General features: G+C 34.3%; 1 protein-coding gene across 4 annotated transcripts in view; it reads left to right on the forward strand.

The window, feature by feature from the left end:
• Positions 1-16337, forward strand: part of LOC123528733 (myosin light chain kinase, smooth muscle-like) — a 29639-nt gene extending 13302 nt beyond the window's left edge. For 2 of the 4 annotated variants that reach the window (XM_053522030.1, XM_053522031.1), the window contains exons 7-20: positions 1098-1233; positions 2403-2578; positions 3048-3302; positions 3799-4042; positions 4324-4406; positions 5428-5466; positions 6928-7063; positions 8391-8572; positions 9007-9209; positions 10241-10367; positions 10881-11016; positions 11625-11797; positions 12323-12730; positions 15329-16337. In XM_053522030.1, coding sequence (XP_053378005.1) covers positions 1098-1233; positions 2403-2578; positions 3048-3302; positions 3799-4042; positions 4324-4406; positions 5428-5466; positions 6928-7063; positions 8391-8572; positions 9007-9209; positions 10241-10367; positions 10881-11016; positions 11625-11797; positions 12323-12730; positions 15329-15366 — 2336 coding nt within the window. In that variant the 3' untranslated portion in view covers positions 15367-16337. The remainder of the gene's footprint in view (positions 1-1097; positions 1234-2402; positions 2579-3047; positions 3303-3798; positions 4043-4323; positions 4407-5427; positions 5467-6927; positions 7064-8390; positions 8573-9006; positions 9210-10240; positions 10368-10880; positions 11017-11624; positions 11798-12322; positions 12731-15328) is intronic. The other 2 variants (XR_008366824.1, XM_045308688.2) reach the window with 2 other exon arrangements.
• Positions 16338-23422: the final 7085 nt, after the last annotated feature.

Raw genomic sequence — 23422 nt, forward strand, 5'->3', positions numbered from 1 at the left:
AAAACATCTCTAGTTTTTACAATGAATTTAGTATAACCTGACGTAATAAACCAAGAAGTGAGTTAAAATGTGACAATCTGTGGCAGCTGACTGGATATTTAGACCGAGCTATATTATGACATTCTCTGAATGCTGCTGGCATTTGTAAAAGTGTTGGCTGATGATAAGTGATACCTTAATGGGTATTGCACTGGGCTTTACAAAATATTATGAAAAGCATCATGTTTAAGAAAACGCACATATTGATATAATGGCAAGGAACTCATTTCAAGATGGAATTGTACTATGAACTGCTCTAAAATTACAAATTGGAGGATATTTGCGGCTCATTTATTCTTTATCAGAAGCAGACAAGGCTTAACTAACAAACCGGGGTTAAGTCTGAAAATCATTTACACACTGAAATACTTTTGCCTGAGTTTTAAATGAAATTATACAATATCATGAAAGTTTTGATTGCAATATTTATCTTTGGTTTCTTTTTACATCAAAAGGTGGATGCATTTCAAAATAGTTAGAAAACCATTGCAAGATGTCAAAATAACGTACATTAGAGATAGACACTAAATTTTAAATGATAGAAATACATTAAAGACTAGAAGTTGATTTCTAACTCCTTGAAATAACCAACAATGATTTTACAAATGTGAAAATTATAATAGTTTTGTTAATATCAATACATGAAATTTAAATATTTAATTAAAGTTGTGATCTGCAAAGAACGACAACTCTTGCCTTAGGCCAGTACTTACAAGCAGGTAGATTTAAGACACAATATCATACCTCTTTGCTCGACAAAAACTTTAGGATTTATTCATGATTGTGATTAATTTACCCTTTAAAACCTGCTTCACATGATTGTGTCACCTTACTTGTGGTAAAAATGTAACTTTTTACAAGCCGATAATAAAATGAAATACTAGTAAGTATTATATAATGCAGATAATACTGTTTTTTCTTGTACCAAAATGTCACAGTAGAAGCACTTTTGTAATACAAAGCAAGCAGGATTAGTAAAGGTGCAATTATTTTGATCTCTATTTCCTATGCATACGTATATCGCTCTGTTGAACATAATCGTTCTTGATTTTATTCAGCTGCCTTGGAATTTACAAATGAAGTACCAGTGAAGCCAATGTTTGTCAAGCCGTTAAAGAGATTGACAGTAAACGAGGGGGAACTTATCAACTTTCGTGTGACAGCTAAAGGTTTTCCACCACCAGGCTTTAAATGGTATGTTATTGAATATGTTGTGTTAGTCGGTGATATAATGAATTGTAAAACAAGAATGTTTAACAACATTTCTATTACAATTATATATATATATTTTTTTTCCGCAAAACAATTGACAGCGGTATGTTATTATCTAAATCTTAAATCCGTAATATAAAATCACCCAAATATTTCAGAAACATAAATTAAAGTGACGTAGATTTTCTACATAACTTTGGCTGTGAAATTTAAGTCTTTTTTAGCAAAAGTGGATTAGAACGGTTTGCCGGAATTGTTATTTATAGTAATATATAATACACATACGCATACTTGAATATGCTTATATATTTCGTAAGTATTTGCGTGGTACTCGTGAATATTCTGTAAATCAACTTTCCTTGTCCGAATGTAAATTGCAGTATAGCTATCATAGATAAATCATAGATAAACTAATGAGAATGTGCATCTCTGAATGGCACTTAAATGTCTGGCTTGCCGGTTGTGAGTTCGGGTCCTACATATGACAGTACCATTTTGAATATATTTGGTGAAACCTGCATAACTAACTAGCGGGCAAAATCATCATTTTCGAAACGATTGTTTGATGGTGCAGTTATTATAAGAAGTATACTAGATCTAGTTAGTGTTAAGAATTCTTCCATGAATATCTTTATACAAATTTCAACGATATCTCAGATCTTAAAACAGGCATTGCACAATATTCCACTCTAATTAGATTAGATTTTGATCATGGTCTGCACTATTCGCCATTCAGTCAGTATCTTTTTTGGGCAAGCACCTCTTTTAACAGTTAATGGTTCTGTCCAATTTGGAAGATGGACAAGTTCATTATCGAAATCTAGCAGGGTAAGGGTTCAGAGATGTTTCAGAATGAGGTATCATGACGTTAACATGGTTGCTGTACTTGATGCCTTATATGTTTACCGAATTACCGCTTCTGCAAGTATCGATACATTTAAGAGTATGTAGAATTCTGTTGCGTTTAATATCACACCGACTATGGCGACTTTTATAATACATGTAGTATACAAATGTATTACAAATATGTTAGAGAATCTATAAGTTTGTATAATTCTGTAAGTGATTGGTCATATTTCTGATATTTGAATTACGAATACAAATTACGGTATTTTATTAACAGTCTTATATTTTACGGATTACATACTTAGGTTCAAAGACGGTTTGGAAATCCACGACAGTGATCGTATTAAAACGGAAGTATTTCCAAAAGGTGTGGCCGAGTTGACGATTATCAACTCGACCGTGCGGGATATTGGTCTGTACACATGTGAAGCTCATAACATGGCAGGGCGAGCTCAGAGCATGGTCAGGGTCAGCGTTAGAGGTATCGTTTTCCTAAATGTACTCTCATAAGGCAAGTGGTAAATTCGAAAATCACAGATTGTTATCTCCGCTGTGTTGTATATCTGTGATCTTCTACAATAAAATGTCGAATAACTAGTTTTAATGCTGATACGTAAACGTTATAGGGAAGTCATGGTCATTTTACCCATGATTTCCTTTCTTAAAAAAGTTTCCTTCACATATTTGCAAAAATAATGACATCCTCATTTTGGACTATTAGCTTTAATCCGAGAACTTAGGCAAAATTATCGTAACATGACATTATTTCAGTTCGTGTGTTTATTCACGATTTTTTAGAGACTTGCCATAGAATATCTGTATTCTTTTTGTATGTCTTGGATGGTAATTATACATAATTTGCAACAAAAATTGAGAAACACGAGCATCTAGTTACAAATCGACAGTGACATTATATTAGGCCAAGACAGTGTGTTAGACCTATTTTGCAGACAAATTTGAACAGGAACTGTGGAAAGGACGGGATTTAGATGGTGTGATAGTGGAGACCGATGCTAAAGGTGAAGTAAACGGTGTTATAGAAACAACTGAACAAGAGAGAACTCCAGTCTATACCCAGCATGTAGAGAGCAAGTTGTTCGATCGTGTCCCTGATTTTACAATGCGTTTACCAACATTCCTGCCAATCCACAGTAAACAACGCTTCCTGTTGGAGATCCGGTGCAATGGAAATCCAAAACCATATGGTAATATTGCAGTTGTTCTGTCAATAAAGTCTGCAAGAAGATCATTTGAATACTTAGAACTAAGCCAAGCAAAATAACAACAGGCTTAGTTTGACTGAGTTTGGTCACGAGAGGTAATGCTGTGTGTAAATAGCCCTCTCCTCTTACGCAATCTAGCATAGTCTTAACCGGAAATGTATTATAATTAAATGAACTCCATGATCCAAATGGACTGAGAAATATAGTCCAATTTCGGGGAGACTTTAATACGGGGTCAAAGCCATTTTACCTATTTACTACAAAAATATGTTTGTATTAGTATACTTCTACCATTTTTATCAGTACGTAGCTATGTTCGACAACTCTATTAAATGTTATTGTCGTTTTCCCTGCGGTTTCCAAAACTACAGTTTGCTTGAAAACATTAACGTTCTATGTAGTGCAATTTGTTTGAATGAAAATTTCATAAGTAAATAATGAGATATGCTTAAATGATATGTACCATGCTATTGTGTAGTTCGCTGGTACAAAGATGGAATGCAGTTGTTTGATGAGAATCGTTACAACATATTATCAGTGGGTGACTGGTTCGGACTGGAGATTGCCAGTGCAAGACCCAACGATGCTGGTACATACACAGTGAAGCTTGAAAACGATGCTGGACAGTTGGAGTGCTCATGCAAAGCTGAAATGCAGCTTCCGGTGTCTACGGAAGTTAGCTTCGAGACAGATATGGATACAGTGGAAGATCTTTCATTGGTGTAAGTGCTGGCAAAATTAACTATCATTAGCATGTTGGCATTATGCACACAAAGTATACCTGTACCATATGAATCGAATATATAATCACGTTGATAATACAAAAGTTTAAAGATTAGTTTCGTTATCGTTTTGTAACACGTTAAACCTGACATCTGGCACCTTTTTCGGAACAGTTGTTTTGTGCAGCTTGTATTTTCAATGAAAATTTCGTGTGTACGAAATCAGTTGTTTGAACTTGACTTGCATTGTATTTAATTTGTACCATGTTTTCTATGTATAGAATCGCTGGTCTTGCAGCTCCTAGAACAGAACTTGAGGGAAATACATTCAACATTGCTCAGTTAGTTCCCAGTTTCCATTTGTGTAAGTTGTTTCATTTCCTTGTTACTTTAGGCTTTGATATCCTGTGTCTGGCTTAACTTCACTAATGGAACCCGCGAGGGTGCCAGCATGTAATGGCGAGAAGATTGTTGAACATTACTATTTTTACTTGAATTGGCCACAGAAGTCTATATTAAGTCCCCTCTTCTTAAACTCTATTATGATAATAATTTTTTTTTTAAATTTTAGAAGAACAAATGCGAGAGAAAAATGTATTTGATGAAATAAATCAATTTTTGTCTGAATTGTAATACAAGGTTACGGCGGTGAGATTTTGATGTAATTTTTCTCTAAGCAAATTTGACAGGAAAGTCTCTATTAAAAGATACATGACCCCTACTTTTCTTGTCTTGTTAATTTTCGAATAGTTCTTCAAATGAGGTAAGGATTTACATTGGTTCTAATAGCATATTTTGGAATGTAATGTATATAAGTGCCTTAAATATTGCTAGGAATATTTGCTATATTCTTCCATTTTTCTTTATACCTCCCCTCACGGCCCGTTTGGAGTGAAATGAAATGAAAGTGACAATTACGTTACTAGTTTGTCTATATTATTCTCTCATGCTATACATATGGCATTTCCTTTTAAAGACGTAAATTTTCTAACAAATTACTAACTAATATAATGAAATTTGAATAGGCACTATATGAACCAATCCTCGGTCTTCCTCGGGACAAAGCGGCCTATTTAAAGTCCACCATTTTTCAAACCAGTTACTCCTCTAAGGCAACAAAATAAGATAAAGTTATTATAGATGTCTTATTCGACTGGAAATAGAAACGGAAAATAGGAGGACAGGAGATGAGACAGTTTTTTTTTTGTAAATGCCTATTTTCATCTAGGGACAAAACAGAACAAGTTATGCATGGTCTTAGTTTGATGTTAATAAGCTGGCTTTATTTCTGTTTTATTAGACATAATTAATGTGCTGCTTTATGGAGTGAGTGAAGAGTTATAACACACTAACATTTTATTGTTTATGAAACATTTCTTCAACAGGCAATACTGAAGCTGATTGGACAACAATGATAGAGAAAGGTATCACATCACATATCACCTGTAGCACGATCCAATAGGCGTGTTTTACTGTCTATTCCCCAGATACACTTCACCAAGTCTTAGCCCAGAGTGTATACACTATTCTCCACAAAATACGTCAATGTGTATTTGCCTGATATATTTAACCAAGTCCTGCATTTAGTTCCACACAAATTTTACCAACATTTCTACCAACATCTTCTATAATGTATTGAACCAAACCTGTAGCTCGTACCGTATATTTCCAAAGTGCATCTCACATTGCCCCATCGTGTTTTCCTCATTCTTGCATACCAGAGGTCTACCGTGGTTCCCCGGATGTTCGTCTCGGGATTTTGACGAACCTCTGATGGATGAGAATGGTTTTCCTCCACGGCCATGTTTTCTGTTAAGAAACCTCTTATAAGTACTTTTTAAAGTATATCCATGTATATGATATAATGTATTGCCATGCACATAAGAAATCTTCTTAAGCAGCATTCAAATATTCATCTTTTAAATGACTTAATTACCACTTTTGAATTTTGACAATTTTCTGTTGCACTAGAAGATTTGTTTATGTACTTTATATTGTACATTTCAATTATTATCTCTTAGAATCTACACTACCGTATCGCATGTCTTTAAAAGGCGTAGAACCATGTTCAGTAGCGTCGATAATATAATATTTCAGTCTACTGTACGATCCCCCAGCTCCGTAAAAAAATGGTTTTCGTAAACTGCGTCTTTATATATCTCCAGGTGATAGTATGACCTTTTTGAATTTTTAGATGTAAAATGTACCTTCCACTGTGTAAAATCCGTACCTGTGTACTACCTATGTGAAAAAAAATAAAAATTACTCATTTTCTTTCAAAGAATGTCTGAAATTTACAATGGAAAATACCTTGTAAAAGTAGCTTTATGTCTTTAATGATAACTTCAAAACTAATCAAGATATTTTGATAATTAAAAAGCTTCTGTTCTTTTAGTATAACGTATACGGGTCGTTTTTTTCTTCTTATTTTTTAACTGAAATCAAAGAAAAAGGTGGACCCGGCTGTAAATTTCTGATTGAAAAGGCAGATGAACGCAGGTCAGTTTAGTCATTGTGTTGCTTTTGTCCAGATTTATGCAAGCAGCTGTATAAATTAGATTTAAAGGGACGGGTCGCATAATAGATTAATGCACAAAAGCAATTAATAGTTTTGCATGTTGCACCATTCTGTTAATTTATTAGAAGTATGTATATTATAAATGTACATGATCACGATAAACAGATATTCACAAATGAAAGTTTGAACATTAAATCGCTGTAACCATTTTAAATAAACTTTTTACATTGTTTTTCAATCTTTGAATTGTTTCTTTAATTTGGGCTTTAACATCACTAAAATTCGCTTGCCAACAGCAGTTTTAAACAACTGACAGTTGTTCATTTGATTTGAAATTCATGCTTGATATATTTTGGGTTTCAAACAGAGGTTGAGGTTATTGATGCCGACGAAGCACCAAGTTTTCCCCACGCCCTGCCGGAGAAATTGACCCCACACGAAAACGACGAACACGTTCATCTTGAATGTCAAGTTAGAGGAGAACCTATACCCAAGATAGTATGGTTAGTAAATACATGTTGTCCGTGAACTGTCAAGTTAGAGGAGAATCTATACCCAAGATAGTATGGTTAGTAAATACATGTCCGTGAACTGTCAAGTAAGGGGAGAATCTATACCCAAGATAGTATGGTTAGTAAATACATGTTGTCCGTGAACTGCCAAGTTAGAGGAGAATCTATACCCAAGATAATATGGTTAGTAAATATATGTTGTCCATGAACACATTAATCTCGAATGCCAAGTTAGAGGAGAATCTATACCCAAGATAGTATGGTTAGTAAATACATTTTTTCCTTGAACACGTTCGTCTCGAACGTCAAGTTAGAGGAGAACCTACACCCAAGGTATTATAGTTAGTAAACACATGTTGTCCGTGAACACATTCATCTCGAATATCAAGTTAGAGGAAAATCTATGGTTAGTAGATAAATGTTGTCCATGAACACGTTCACCTCGAATGTATTAGTGGAGAATCTATACCTTAGATTGTATGGTTAGTAAATTCATGTTGTCCTTGAAGATATACCCTTGAAAACATAAGTTAATCATATACATTTAATGAGTATAGTTCATGGTATACGGGCTGACTATGCTGATATATGCCATATAGAGCTCGAATATACTGGTGAATGAATATACTGGTGAATACATGGGAAGGAGTGTCTGAACCTAATAAAGTATGGTATGTAATTTACATGTGTTACACACATGTAAAATGTTCAACAAAACGATTTTTTCAATCAAACAATTTTATTTATTATTATACCTGATTTTGAAAATCTTCCTATAAAGAATTTGTAAATAAAATGCATTTTTAAGTAGCAAGTAACACGCTAACATGTAAATTGGAGTTTTTTTACGAACCGGAAGTGTATGCGAGTACTTTTAAAAGAGCGAAACAATGGAAACAAAGACTAGATGTTGACTTTTCTCTTAAAAATATGCTCAAAAAATTTCATTTTCTTTTTTTTTTATCTTACAAAAAGAATGAATTTGTATACATTTATATTTTAGTTTGGTATTAAAATCAAATTTACATGTTTAATAAATTTTAAAACAGTTTAATTTTAGTAACTTCTTAAAGCTTGGATGAGGTCGTAAAACGAGTAATACTACGAGATGGCTTGGATTTATTCTATTGAAATTTTGTTATAACTTTCACAATATAATTGTCAAAACGTATTCCAAATTTCAGAAATGTATTTAAGGCAACTTGTAAGATATTGGCAGAAATAAATTGCATAAAAAGAATCGTGGTAGCTGCAAAATGAAAATTAGAAAAGATGCAATCTAAATTCATAAGATTTTAATGTGTATGATGTGTAAAAGGTTGAAAGATGGAAATGATCTTGAAGAAGGGCCAAACATCAGTTGGAGTATGGATCCCAAAACCAGAATAGCATCGCTGATGATCGAGAAAGCAACTTTAACGGATTCCGGACATTATTCATGCGTCGCATATTCTGAATCCGGCGGACATGCGTCTACGTCAGCCGATATCCAAGTACTATGTAATGGCATTACACATGTTTTTCTTTCGTATTTAACAAATTTAACTATCTAAAGATAGAAACAATTACACAAATAGTTTATATTTCGTGGACAAACATAGCTTGAAGTTATTCTCTTTAAACAGCTTACTAGGATCTAAGAAGAAAAGTTTCATTGAAATTAACCATTAGTTTAGACGAATGAAACATAACAAGTTTTGTTTAGTGTGTTTTATATAAATTAATAGTAACAAAATTTGCATTTGCTTTAAATGCAAGTGTTGCCTGCATGAGTGTTTTTCTGTTTCTTGTATGTTTTGAAAATGTCTTCAGTTATAAGAAGACGGCATATTTAGGCCTATATGTTTCAAGTACATGTATTTATGTTATACTTGTTTTTAACTACCCTAAATATAAAATTTGGTGTTCATAACTTAAGTTTAAAGTTATAACAGGTGTTGATACTGGGAACGAGGACTCTCCTGATGGTGCGAAGAAGACTGTACCAGAGTTCAAGGTCAAATTGAGCGACAAGGAGACGACGGAAGGGGAAGACGTAAAACTTGAATGTGTTGCTGAAGGATTTCCAGCACCCAAAGTAAAATGGTACAAGAACGACGTACCCATCAAACCAACGATTGGAAAATACACAATAACGGTAGTTTATGATATGAGCCGTGCCATGAGAAAACCAACATAGTGGGTTTGCGACCAGCATGGATCCAGACCAGCCTGCGCATCCGCGCAGTCTGGTCAGGATCCATGCTGTTCGCTAACAGTTTCTCCAATTCCAGTAGGCTTTAAAAGCGAACAGCATGGAGCCTGACCAGACTGCGCGGATGCGCAGGCTGGTCTGGATCCATGCTGGTCGCAAACCCAATATGTTGGTTTTCTCATGGAACGGCTCATATATTCTTTCTTGAGGCATAATATTGTGTAAATCTGACTTGCTATACCAAATTCGTATTGTATTACAATGGATGAAAAATATACGGACACGTGGTATATAATTCAAGGTCGTTGTTCCCTGTGAGGTGTAGACGGACAACAATGCGTATCTGTGAATTATTATAATGATGGCATAAATTGCAAGTCGTCGTTGCAAGTCAAACCTGATACGATCCTGTCATTTGAAAACTGTAACAAGCCAGTTTCTGTATTACTGAAAGACGTAAGATTTCATAATGCCTTTGTTTATAATATGGCTGTTACAATATTGTTTTGTATAAGGCATATATAGTAAAATCTTATTTTACGTAATAATTTTCTCAAATATTTGATAAAGGTTTAAAAACTAATTAACATAGTAGAAAATATTTTTGAAAACTCTGTTCACGATTTCCTCCCTTAATGACTCTAGCTGTATAACTTCGTGTGCTGAGAGCAGTTCTTTTTAACCATGTAATTGTACATAACATCTTAGTAGACACCTGCTTTATGTGATTTTTTTTACAAAAATAAATATAACTTTATGGATGCTTAAATCTTATTTACAAAACGTGCTTTAATTAACAATCACCTTTAAAACTAGATGCGTGTATTTATCTCCGTAGTATTTTCTGGTTAGACAGTGCAGCCATCTGTACTGGATAAACACTTGCTTGCTTTAATATGTAAGGCTAAGGAATTGCTGAAGAAGATATTTGGCGCACCGCAAGACATTACAGAGCTACACTTTTTATTTTTCAGAGTAGCATTGAAGGTTCCCATTCACTCATAATCGCCAGCATGCACATGTCAGACAGCGATTGTTACAGGTGCGAGGCTGTAAATGAATGTGGATCCGAGGCTACGACAGCTCATATTGTTGTACAAGGTAAGGTTTGTCAAATGACTAGACATCAATAAAATCTGGAAAGTAGATCCCTCGGAAGCACGGAGAACAAGGCAAACAGTGACAATTGCAGACTCGGTTTGATTGAGTCTGTTCATGAGCAGTGAAGACTTACTATAATGAGCATGGTTAGAATCCATGAATTGTTACTAGAAATTTTACACACGAACTATAAGTGAATGAGATCATCCAAGATTTTTTCCACTTCTAATATTGTTACACATGGGAAAACTTCTTGGATTAGATTATCAAACTGATAATGTAAAATATATGAGGATGTTAATGAATAAAAAAGACCTAAATAGTATACATGGTGATACAAGGCTTGGCTCATAGACATTCATCTATAAATGTGCATAAGATGAACGTATTTCCGAAGCGGCAAGATTCAAATTATGTCTATTCAACGCCATTAGAAAACAATCATTTATGTTCCAATACTTGCGTTTTTAGATTTATTATGCACGATCATATTCTTAACCCCTGTTTTAACAGAACCATGTTTTGTGGGAAAGGATGAGGGAGAATCGCCTTGCTTTGAAGGTCCTCTGCATAATGTAAACATAGAAGCTGGTCAGACAGCCACAATCAACTGTGTTGCAAAAGGAACACCGACTCCCTCCTTATCTTGGTGAGTAAGCGGGAAGTGATATAAAATCTGAAAATGTTCATTTGATATTTTATAAAAAAATACATGATCCACACCATGAGAAAACCAACGTAGTGCATTTGCGACCAGCATGGATCCAGACCAGCCTGCGCATCCGCGCAGTCTGGTCAGAATCCATGCTGTTCGCTTTCAAAGCCTATTACAATTAGAGAAACCGTTAGCGAACAGCATGGATCCTGACCAGACTGCACGGATGCGCAGGCTGGTCTGGATCCATGCTAGTCGCAAATGCACTATGTTGGTTTTCTCATGGTGTGGCTCACATATAATAAAATCTGTAAAAAAGATCCATTGGACGCATAGAATGCAACCAAGCAGAACAATAGCAGTCTCGGTTTGATTGAGTCTTTTTATGAGAGGTAATGAAATGTGCAACACCTCTCACGCCCCCTAGTAAGTATGATTTACTACATTGGTGTTAACTTTAGTTTTCGACAATACTTTTCATTTTTTCTTCAGATAACCTACATATATTTCTTGAAATCTTTCTCAGAAACATGTGCAGCACTTAATTGTTATTGTACTTCGATCATCTTTCTGACTAACATGTTTTATGTTGTATGTACCAGGTTAAAAGACGGAATAATGTTAGCCAGTGAGGGTAGAGTTAGCGTTGATTCCGATGAAGGCAAAGGAATGTTAACCATAACAGACACTACAGTAGACGATACAGGGGTATATATCTGCATAGCAGAGAACGCTCTAGGAAAAGCGGAGTCATGTGCTTCTATTAAAATAAACGGTAGTTAATTTCTAGACAACGAGTGTTTGAGTGAGACATTTGCCTCAACTTATGTTTAAATGCGTAATCGACATAAAACACACACAACAGCATTTCATCATGATTACAAGTTGGATGCTAAGCGACTCTCTGTGCCTCTTATTTAATAGACATTGAAGCGACATTTCATCGGCACTACCAGTCAATTTGCTTAGTAGCTAAGTAGTTATCTCACATTCCAAATCAAAAAAGTAGGACAGGTAACCTGATAACTCATTGCTTCTTCTTAAATATTTTGATAACTAAAGTTGTTTAAAGACACTATATAGTTTTCACTCTGTTTTATTAACGTTTCGGCCTTACGGCCTTTATCAAAATGACAAATCCCGAGAAATTCTCTACATCATGGCGTCTCTCAATACAACAACAAATGAAATACAAATAAGTTGTTCATATAATGATAATTCATATCCAGTTTGTTTTATCCACTGCCCACTTAAGAATATTTTATCATGAATTAGATAGTACACGCAAATTCTGTTACAGAACAAACTGTTCAAACTAAAGATACAACGGACAGCGTCACGGCTGAAAAAACAGAAGACATTACAGGCAAGCAGGTGGAAGGTCAAATGAATGAAAATCAAAATACAAATGAAAAAATACCAGAAAGTTGCGAAGTACAGGAAATACATCAAGAAACTGTGACAGAAATAGACTCAAAAACATCGACTTTAATAAAAGAAGAGACGACCACAATGGTCAAGAAAGAATCAATGGAAAGTTCTACAATGAGTTTATTTACTGACTATAAAAAGCGTCCAAGGTTTGTTATTCCCCCATTATCGCAATGGTCCATGAAGGATACTCCTTTAAAGATAGAGGTTGAGATAACAAAGAGCCCCGATATGAAGGTCAATTGGTATCATGACGATACTCTTGTTGTTCCTGGAGGTATGTACATCTTTTAAATATGTATAAATACATATATTCTGTATAAAATACGATTTACAGAAATCAAAATCCTTACCGCACACGTTAGAAATACGATTTAGTTTCATGGCTCTGCTTGGTTCACTGTTGATGACTCGGTAAATGAAAAGTTTTTGTAAGTTTGAGAGGAGTCAATTCAGATAATAGAACGAATCGGGCAGAAGTATAGAATAAAAGTAATTCAGCATTTCTCTGGAAAGCACTTTTTTCCATGCCGGTTCAGGTCTGGCAATATCCACCCAAGCCGAATGCAATATCCCAGATAAAGCTGTTTTGATAACCGTGTCCTTATGGTAACTGATTTTTGTCATAAATACAATGCTTTTATAACGTTATATGTCCCTTGTTATTTCATCTGACCCGAGGGTTCAAGGGTTGAACTTATATATAGGTGGATAATTCGCCCGGCGTCGACAGTTTTACTTAAACATTTTCTCTTCTAAAACTAGGCCTGCAAGGTAGAATAACAATAAGTGAATAACACCAAATTAACCATTGACCTCCTTCATGCTTGTTCAAATGGTTCAGCTTCATGCACTTAGACAAAAATGTATTTTTAATGAAATTCTTTCAATCTTCGTTTAACGGATGATTATAAAATTTGGTCAGAAGTAAGTTAAAAGGTCAAGGTCATGTGAATAACGTTGGTTTTAATAAACCCTCGTGTTTTTCATCTTATTTACTTTTACGCTTCACATACACTTAACAATTTTGTTACGAAGCACTTAATTTAATTTTTGCAAACGTCTTAATTCATTCCTACATTTCTGAAATAAGATATACATTTAGACACATTTAGATATTGTAAATGTCATAAAGCAATTTTGATCATAATAATAAATCTCAGGCACCGTGTATTGTTTTCGACGTACGACTACATCCCATTCGAAAGTCATAACAAACACAAAACATATTGAATAATTTAACAAAATAAATCTCATTTAGCACTCCCTTCCACAGCACACAGAAATAATAGAATCTCTACTAACACCATTGTTTTGTCAAGTAACTTTTGATGTATATTTTTGAGAAAAATCATAATCTACATCAACGCGTCCATAGAATAAAGGTTTCGCTAATTTGAATATACACGCATATGACTGAGTAAATCTTCATTTCCATCTTCATAAGTTATTTCTTAAGTCACTCCTAAGTTTTAAGAAACATAGGCGGTCGTCATATTTAGTTTTATCCAAAGTCATAGTCGCACTTCACCTAAAGTTAGGACTTGTGCTAAGTTTGAGCATCGTTAAAACAGGTATCGTGAAACAGCTTTTGGCCCAGATTGCATGAAACGGGCCCAAGATGTAGAAAGCATATCTGACATAGAGAAATATCAAAAGAAAAAAATCCCGTACTAAATACAAGACACACACAGTTCATTTTATTAATCTTTTGAAAAGAGTAACCAATATTCGAAATATTTTGACCTGGACCGTGTCAAACTGTAGAGGGTTATGCTGGAATAGTTATAAGACAAATATATAAATTCGTAGTTTGAGACTTTTCCTAAATTGTTCGATGTATTTAAATGAATGAAATTATTTAATTGCATCATTTGATTTCGCTGTATTTGTGAGACATTATTAAAATGTGGAAAACCACAGGTCGCACAAAACACGTCATAAACGAAAATGTTGCAGGCTCTGTTTCATTGTAGAAATTGTTCAGCAAGAGGCAGGACGTGAAGTGGTTGCACACTTACTTCAGGCGAGCGAAGTGGTTGCAAACTTACAAAATGGCGGATATTTGCTAAAAGTATCGCACGTTCGCTTGTTTTTCATCAGGTAAGTGAATTTCTATGGTATTTTGAACTCTACGAATATGTGCATCAGTTCTATATCTACGTCACACTCAGTTTTGAAACAAAACTTCTGAAACTTGAAACAAAACTTCTGCTTTGTTGCAAATAGCGTTGTCTTACAAAAAAAGATAACTCCGATATAATTTCTGACAAGTTTATTTAACAAGTAGTACAATCAACATTCTCCAAGAGTGGAACACTATTTTTAAAGAAAACGTTTGCGTCCAAAATTGCTTGATGTATAAATTTGCAACAAAAAAGAGCTTGAACAAGATTTGGGTATAGCATCATCTATGAAACATGCAGAACCAAACTTTTATAAAATTCTTCACAGTAAGTTTGTCCCGTTTAACGGCCCCAAAACAGGCCAGTTTGATGATAGAAATTTAAAAACCGACAAGAAATGACGCCGTTCATATATAAAACATGAACATGGCCATTTTATACCTTCAACGGCTTCGTCAATTCGAAATCTACGATACTGGAACGCGAAACCGAGTGTGACGTAGACATAGAACTGATGCATGCACATATCTGTAGAGATCAAAATGCCGTAGAAACCCACTTATCCGCCATTTTTTCGTACGTTTGCAACCATTTCGCTCGCTCGAAGTGAGTTCAACCACTTCACGTCCTGCCCCTTTGTTCAGGTTTGTATTCATTAACTTCTACAATGATATTTTATATTTAATTACTGACAAGACAAATTGTATTTTACATGGTCGTTGGTATTATTAGATGATTTGTTGTTTCAGATCGCTTTAAAATCCAAGTCCAGGATGGAGAAAGATGAGAAAAACAACGATTAGCAAACTTTTAGAATTTAGACAGAAACTTGATTTTTTCATTTCAAGTCACCTGGTATAGATCTCCGAATTCAACATTCATCTTGAAGTATAGCAAATAATCTGTTTGATTCATCATTACCTTGTGGGGTTCATTTGATTTACCTGAAACTTTGAATTCGGATTCAGAATCACGTTTCTATTCCAGCGGTTTATTTGAACGTACCGATTAAATCGAATTACAACTTGATTATGATTCGAAATAAATCTGACTCAAAAGTTGCACGACTGAGTCTAAAATATTGACGAGACTGATCCAAACTGTACTGCGGAATAATAATTTCAACATAGCTATTGCATTTATTTGCATTATCTCTTTGACAGAAAACAGGCAATATGTTGCGCATTTCAGCTGTTAAATAATGATGTTCGATTAAACAATGTCAACTTAAGGTATTGAACTTGAGGAAAGAAAAGCAGTTGCAGTAGTCGCTGCATACTTCTTGTTTGTAGCCGTTTGAAATTTAATAATTCTCCGAGTAACTTTTCGGAATCAAGTTTCCGTTTCGGGTAAATCAAATGTACTCTTGTCAACCGTTTCGGGTAAATCAAAGGTACTCTTGTCAACCGTTTCGGTTCCTTCGTAACCTATAGTTTGTTTTAATATCTGCCTTGGTTGGGTAGTATTCCTATTTAATAATACAATATATGGGTAAGGAGTATTTATTTCAGTTCAGCAAATTTAGTTTATTTTCTCCATCGTATGTACTCGAATTAACATCCTTCCTTTATGCCTTTTTATGCAGATGATGCTGTAGAAGGTATAGGAAGGTTGAATCTTATTGAACATTGAATTGATATATTTAATGTTAAGACCCATTCCTTGATATTAAGTTTTGTTAAATGTGTTGTTGTTTTTACCATAAGATTTTATGTATATAAATGTTATGTCGGGCTGTTGAATAAAAATAAAAACAAACGTAATTGTTCGTACATTACTCACTAGAATTTCTGGTCCATCTTGCCATGTAGAATGCTATTTCCATACATTTAATTGCATTTCATTCAATGAGTTTCGCCCACAGATTTTTAAGCAAACCTGTAAGAAGTATTTGAATATCTACATATTACTTTGTGTTAATATACCATCCATTTTATTTCTACCCCGGGTCTTTTTTTTCCATTTCATTTGTTTAGGAAAGGGATAAGTATTTCTCCTTGTACTAAATAAAAAAGTGGAAAACCACAGATCGCTCAACACGACATAAACGAAAATGTTGCAGGCTCGGTTTGATTGAGCCTGTTCATGGACGGTAGTGAAAATGCAAGCTACCGTCCACGCCCTCTAGCCCCGGGTTGAGCTGAACTCAACATTTACACATGTTATAAGTATCAGAATATAATTTAGAGACATCCGCAGCCACTGAGCATTATTTATAGATCAGAGGTAAAAAGAGTATGTTGATGAAAGAAATGGCATTTGTTGGCCATTTTTTTCTAAATTTTGACAATTCTACCACCACTTACATATTCAGGTTATCATTAATAAAAAGGTAAACTCCTTTGGTGCGATTCCTGTGAATAATAAAGTAAAAAATTCTATTACTGACCATGAGATATATTACAAATTACAATGTAGGTATTTGACGGTAGAAGTCTGTTTTCTATGGGCATATCACCAAAGATGTAAATGTGAACACCCTCAAAGATTAACTTTACACCCCTTTATTACATGCACTTTTAGCACTCGGTCACATCTGTGTTACTTGCTAATCTAATTCATGCTCATAATTGAAAGCTGATTAGTTTTTCTTGCCAAAAATCTTGTCGCACATTGGCTAGGAAAGATTCAGCTTATTTACAACTGTTACACATTCCGGTTCAATAAGAGGATCACAGTGTACTTTTGCGGAACAATCTCTCACATCAATGCATTATATCAAATACATTCAGACGAAATGGAGCCACTAAAGAGAGAATAAGTGTATTTTCCTTAATCTTGAGTAAAGAACCAATTTATATACAATCCTGTTCAGGGAGTATTGTACCAAATAAGACATGCATTGTTGTTGTTCTTCTTCCAACCAAGAAGCCGGGCTTCTTATGGAATGTAAGTGAACTCTACAGAAACTACGTACACGGTGTTATGGGACATATATCACTTCTCCCAAGATAACTGTAAAAGTCTGTTTAAACCATTGTATATACAAGCATCTAACAGGCTTGTAGAGGCGCACAAAACATATCAGCCGTAAATGGTACCATATAACAGCCGAACATCGTATTCAGCAATTTTAATATGTACTTTTAGGAGAATATAGTTTCCCAGAACATTATTGTATTTGATCAACATACAAAATGGCAATGTCAAATTGCCAGAACAACTTTATATTTGAATCATAGGCAAAGAGTCAATGTCGAATTGCCAAAACACGACTGCATTTGAAACAAATAAAAAATCAATGTTGAATAACAAGGACATCACTGTAACAGAACCAATAAAACCCTATGTGAAAAGTTTATGTATGTTAAATTGCCAAAGTTTCACCTCATTTAAATCTATCTGAAAGTTAATAGGTCATTTTTTGAAAAATCCGAATATATCCGAACATCAAGTACTCGGTACGGTTATCAAGAACAAAATTATTGCAAAAATAAGTTAGATACTTGTTTATTGGCGGCCCGTCTTACGCTTTCAACAGAGCGAAAATAATATATTTAAGATCATTATCACGTAGATAAGCATGCCTTACTAGATTTTTATATATTTAAGCCTTTAACAGGTCGCGATTTGACGTTGTTTTTTTTCACTGATAGCTGGCACGATGTTGGCTCAATCCGAGTGGGACGTTTATAAAGTCATTAAAGAGTTAAGCTGCCGGCAACATCGCCAAAGACTGAAACTTGCCTTATTGTTGTATGTTTACAGAGACACCAAACCAGAGTATAGAACAATATTTTTATTTCTAAACAAATAGACGACTTGTCTTTAATGTACAGATATATGCGGAGTACGCCAGTCCGTGCTGAGTATTATCTTTTATGAATAATTGTGGAGGAAAATCTCTAAGAGCCATTTTCCCTCAACAATGGTAATGAATACCCTCATCCATACCAAACTACGATTCGATATTCTATGATATTACAGCTGATAAATGTGAGAAGTTAGTTAATAACCACTAGTATTGCTTATAATTACTCGATTATGCTTCGATGCTCTTTCCTTGAAATGACCAAAAATTCCATACTCTCGTTTTTTAAATTTTATTTTAAAAACATATCGCTAACATATCGCTTACTTCACTGTTATGTGGTGGTGGTGGTGTTTGTGTGTGGTGGGGTGAGGGGGGGGGGGGGGGGGGGCGGGCTCCATGGCCGAGTGGTTAATGTCCTTGACTTTGAATCACTTGCCCCTCAGCAATGTAGGTTAGAGCCTCACTCGGGGCGTTAAATTCTTCATGTGAGGAAGCCATCCAGCTAGCTAACAATAGATCGGTGGTTTAACTCAGGTGCAGATGAAATAATGCACGGAGGGTTACCCGGGGTCTGCCTCCACCATCAAAGCTGGAAAATCGCCATATGACCTATAATTGTGTCGGTGCGAAGTTAAACCAAATAAAAACAATTAAAAAAAAACAAATCATGAACCCCATAAGAACATTAATCACAGCACGTTCGCGTAACAAATGACTTAATGTACCATCTGATTTGTGGGAATTTAAATTTCCTCAGGGGAGGGTCCACCACACTACATGTTCCTATTTGCACTACACTAAGATCTGGACCTGTTAATAACTTGAACAAGCTGTAAACTTCTATCTAAAGCACTCTTACACAATCATTTTAGATATACTTATATTTGCAGAAACAGAAGTAAAATATGCTAATTGCGAAATATTTACATAACGGCCAGATCTGATCAATGATGAAAAATACAGCTTTGTCTGTGTTTGGCAAAAACTTTCCACCATAATTACAATCATAATGCTCATAGAAATGGATATCTATGACTGATACTGACTGAACACCCCTCGTTAATACATATTTTCCGCATGAATTGACTCTGTGTTTATAAAACCCTATAGAAATATTCATTCCCCTGCACACCAGCTTCAACTGTTCACTGAGCGGTTGGTGTCGTCATGGCGTCAGCGATATGGCTCGGCGTCCTATCAGTTTTGGTCGTGATGACGGGTCTTGGTAAGAACTATCATATTTTACTCTCATATCCTCCCTTAAGTTATATTACGATTTTATTAGATCAGTGAAAATAATGTAAAATAACTACTTTCTTAAATAACGTACTTTTAAAGAATATCTAGTTTTTTTTTCACAACTGTAAACAAATTGATATAGAGATTGATACAGTTTCTGAAAGAAATTTTAGATGCTTACTTATATATTAGAGAAATTTCACTTAATTAGAAAATATATTTAAGTATATTGGTGGTTTTCAAAATAATGAGTTTTTTTCTTTTCTCGCAGTTTTAGAAAGTTGTTTGGGGGCAATTTATACCCAAATCAATGCAGTTAATAAGTGTGTGAACTTTCAGCAGTATATTATATTAAAGCTGAATCTGTCCCCTGTGCATCTAAAAAAGTGTGACATTTTGCATGAATGCTTGTTTTCAACTGTGCTTTATTTTTCAAACCAAGTTTTATTGTTACAAACCTTTATTCTATATGCAAGTTTTATTCTACAAATTTTAAGCAAAATACTTTTTCTATAAATTGCATCTTATTCTAACCAATATTTCACATCTTGTGATGGAACCCTCTTCACGGAAAATAACGGAAAAATACTTAAATTTAAATGTTGAACACTACAACTTCACGACTGCATTACTTTTCTAATGTCCTTATGTTTTTTCTTAGACCTTCAATCCTTCAGCTTTGAAGACGAAATGCATTTTTGTTTAATACACTGACTTTCTCAAAATCTTAATTCATGTCTATAGACCCAAAATGTTCCCTGTGCACCTTTTCAGTTGCTAAGTGTTAGATTTCTTTTATTCTTTAATAAAATGATTTTTTTACTTTATTTTCCCGGCAAGGGCGTTGCAAGGAAAACAAAAGCAGCTTTCAGCTTTATATATACAGGACAATAAAACATTCACAAAGCCAAAAAATGATGTGCCATGTGCACCCTTTTTTGACTTCGTCAATTACCTTGGCATCGCTGTTATATAAGAGGGCAGTTCTATATTCTAAGCAATGTGTGCACAAAATGTTGGCATTACTTGATAATGTAGCATTTTACTGGAAACACTGGACAATATAAAATTCATTGTTTGCATTTTTTGAAGAGGTCAATGTTCATATTAAAATGTTTAAACGTCTAATTTTATTGCTTCTTAAGTGCTTAAGTTTACTTACTCGTGTAAATGTTCACTAGCAAATGTAACGTATTGACAGAATTTTACCTATTATGAACATATTCTAGAAATATAATTGAGCCGTGCCATGAGAAAACCAACATAGTGGGTTTGCGACCAGCATGGATCCAGACCAGCCTGCGCATCCGCGCAGTCTGGTCAGGCTCCATGCTGTTCGCTTTTAAAGCCTATTGGAATTGGAGAAACTGTTAGCGAACAGCATGGATCCTGACCAGACTGCGCGGATGCGCAGGCTGGTCTGGATCCATGCTGGTCGCAAAGCCACTATGTTGATTTTCTCATGGCACGGCTCATATGTTTTGTTACAAGTTTTCCCTTGTGCAACTCTTCAGTAATATCACAAAGAACTTTTATTATTTCATTAATACCATTCATGCGATTTTGTCATTTTATGCTTTGTTTGAAGCAATACCTGCAAAGTAAGTGATAACAATGTTTTAGTTATGCTTTACGTCATTTATTTTTCATTTAAAGCTATGTTTTAGTAGAGAAAAGTTTCAGTTTTGTAGTCATTTTATGGAATAACCAACTTGTTTGGTTGGATAAGTTTTCAGTTGATCACAAATACTATGAAATAATCTTTTTAAACTATTAGAAAACTAATAATGAATGAATATAACACTGTCAATTTTCAATATGTATCCTTAATGCCCTTGTACTTAATTTTAAGTGGAAAAGTTTGGCAATTAAATTATCTTTACATTCATGAAATTTGGCATGTGGTTTATAGACATGTAGAATGTGAGAAAAAGGTATATTTTGAAATAATTTGTTAATTATTTTTCATTTAACAAAAAAATAGATTATGTTTTATTTTCATGTCAGATTTGTGCAGATAATGTGATTTAAAAAAAAATGTTCACGAACATTTTATTAAATATGCCTCAAACCATATACCTACACCTATTATTTATCATATATGTAGAAAAAATATTGTTAGACATATTTTCTTGTCACAAAACAGTGTATCATGTATCATCCATCTTACTGATAAATAGCTGCACTTTTGATTAAAGGCTGATTTTCAGATATTGGCATTTCTCAACGCTTTCCCAAAGTTATTTCCTTGTAATTTGAAAGAAGTTTTTGCATATTTCTATCATATAAAATAGGTGACCACCATCAGATTAGGCTTGAAGTCACACCTTTGCCTCATTACTTTGAAAACCACCCATATGAAGACTCTAAGTACTAGAATTTTTCAACAGAAAAGGGACATTTATGTAAAAAGTAGCTGCATGTAAACAATGGTTAATGATTATAAACACAAGTGTAAATTTGAACGTGTAAAGGAACTGTACGCCTGAAACAAGTTGCTCGACGTCATATAAGATTTACAATTTGCATTGGCCAGTCATGATGGCAATGCAAAGCGTGCAACTGCAACAATTTCAACATGTTTTCTTAACTTATTGCTGTGTTGTTATTACAAACATCAAACACAAAACATCATGTTCCTTTTCTTCTTTACAGAGGCTGGAGGTTCGGGCGAGGAATGTGAGTAAATAAAATCTTCCTTTTTTACCTTGATGTGTTTTATAACAATGTATGTCATATTCCAATATTTGAAAACAAAAAGAAAACTTTCTACTTATAAAACACGCATTTTGAATGGAAAACAGGTTTTATCCATTTTCAATATTTCTTCGCAAAGACATATGGTGCTACCATTTCTGTCGACTGGCTAAACAAGACTTATCCATGGTTTTACATGACTTATGAATTTATTATTGTAGAACATCTGTTAAATAGCAATATCAATTGCATAAAACGAATAAATAAATTTGGATAAGATAAGATAATCACTAATCATGTATTACATATTTTAAAGTATTCTTCTTCTTTATTATTATTATTATCATTATTATCATCATCATCATTACCATTATGATTTATTTTGTATTATATTATGCGTTCAAGGGCATAATAAGATGCTAAAAATAAATTATATTCATAATACAGAAATCAGAAGCTTGAAGTTGTGCATACATTAAAGATATTCCAGAATGCACTTTATTGTACTATAAACAGCCTGTGGACAGGATCCAATCACGGAGGTTTGTTGTAACGGTCAGCCGTTTCCTCGGACCGGACAGAAGACGTGTTGTTGTGGTGACAAAGGGACATTCAACCCAAAGACGAAGATATGTTGTGAAGGCAATATAACAGACAGAACGGGAATATTCTTGGACACTGACTGCTGTTGTAAGTATAAAATAAAATTAACAAATTAACATTTCTAAACATTTTCAGTCATAATCATGCATGGAACAAAGATTGTCTTTATTCTAAAAATACATCGATATGATTACCTTTCCTCAGCACATATTATTGTACATATTATACATTTATTGAATAGCTTGTCGGTCAATAGTCAGAACTATTGCCCGGAGCCCGACAAGACAGTTAGAAAGTGTTTTATAAGAAGACATAAAAATACATTTTCACAGATTTTATTCCGTCAAGTTTTGGCTGTAGTTCAGCACTACTTTGTTGAACTATAGACAAGGCCGTAGCGCGGACTATACATCAGCAATTTATATAAGGAGTTATTTAATAAATGGAAATATTACTGTATTTGTGTTCTGTTTCTGTTTATACAGGCAATGATAAGAGTGCTCTAATCCTAACAACAATACATATTTTTACACGAATGTACACATGTTCT

This window comes from Mercenaria mercenaria, chromosome 13 (genome assembly GCF_021730395.1).
Source record: "Mercenaria mercenaria strain notata chromosome 13, MADL_Memer_1, whole genome shotgun sequence".
In the NCBI taxonomy this organism is placed as follows: Eukaryota; Metazoa; Mollusca; class Bivalvia; order Venerida; family Veneridae; genus Mercenaria; species Mercenaria mercenaria.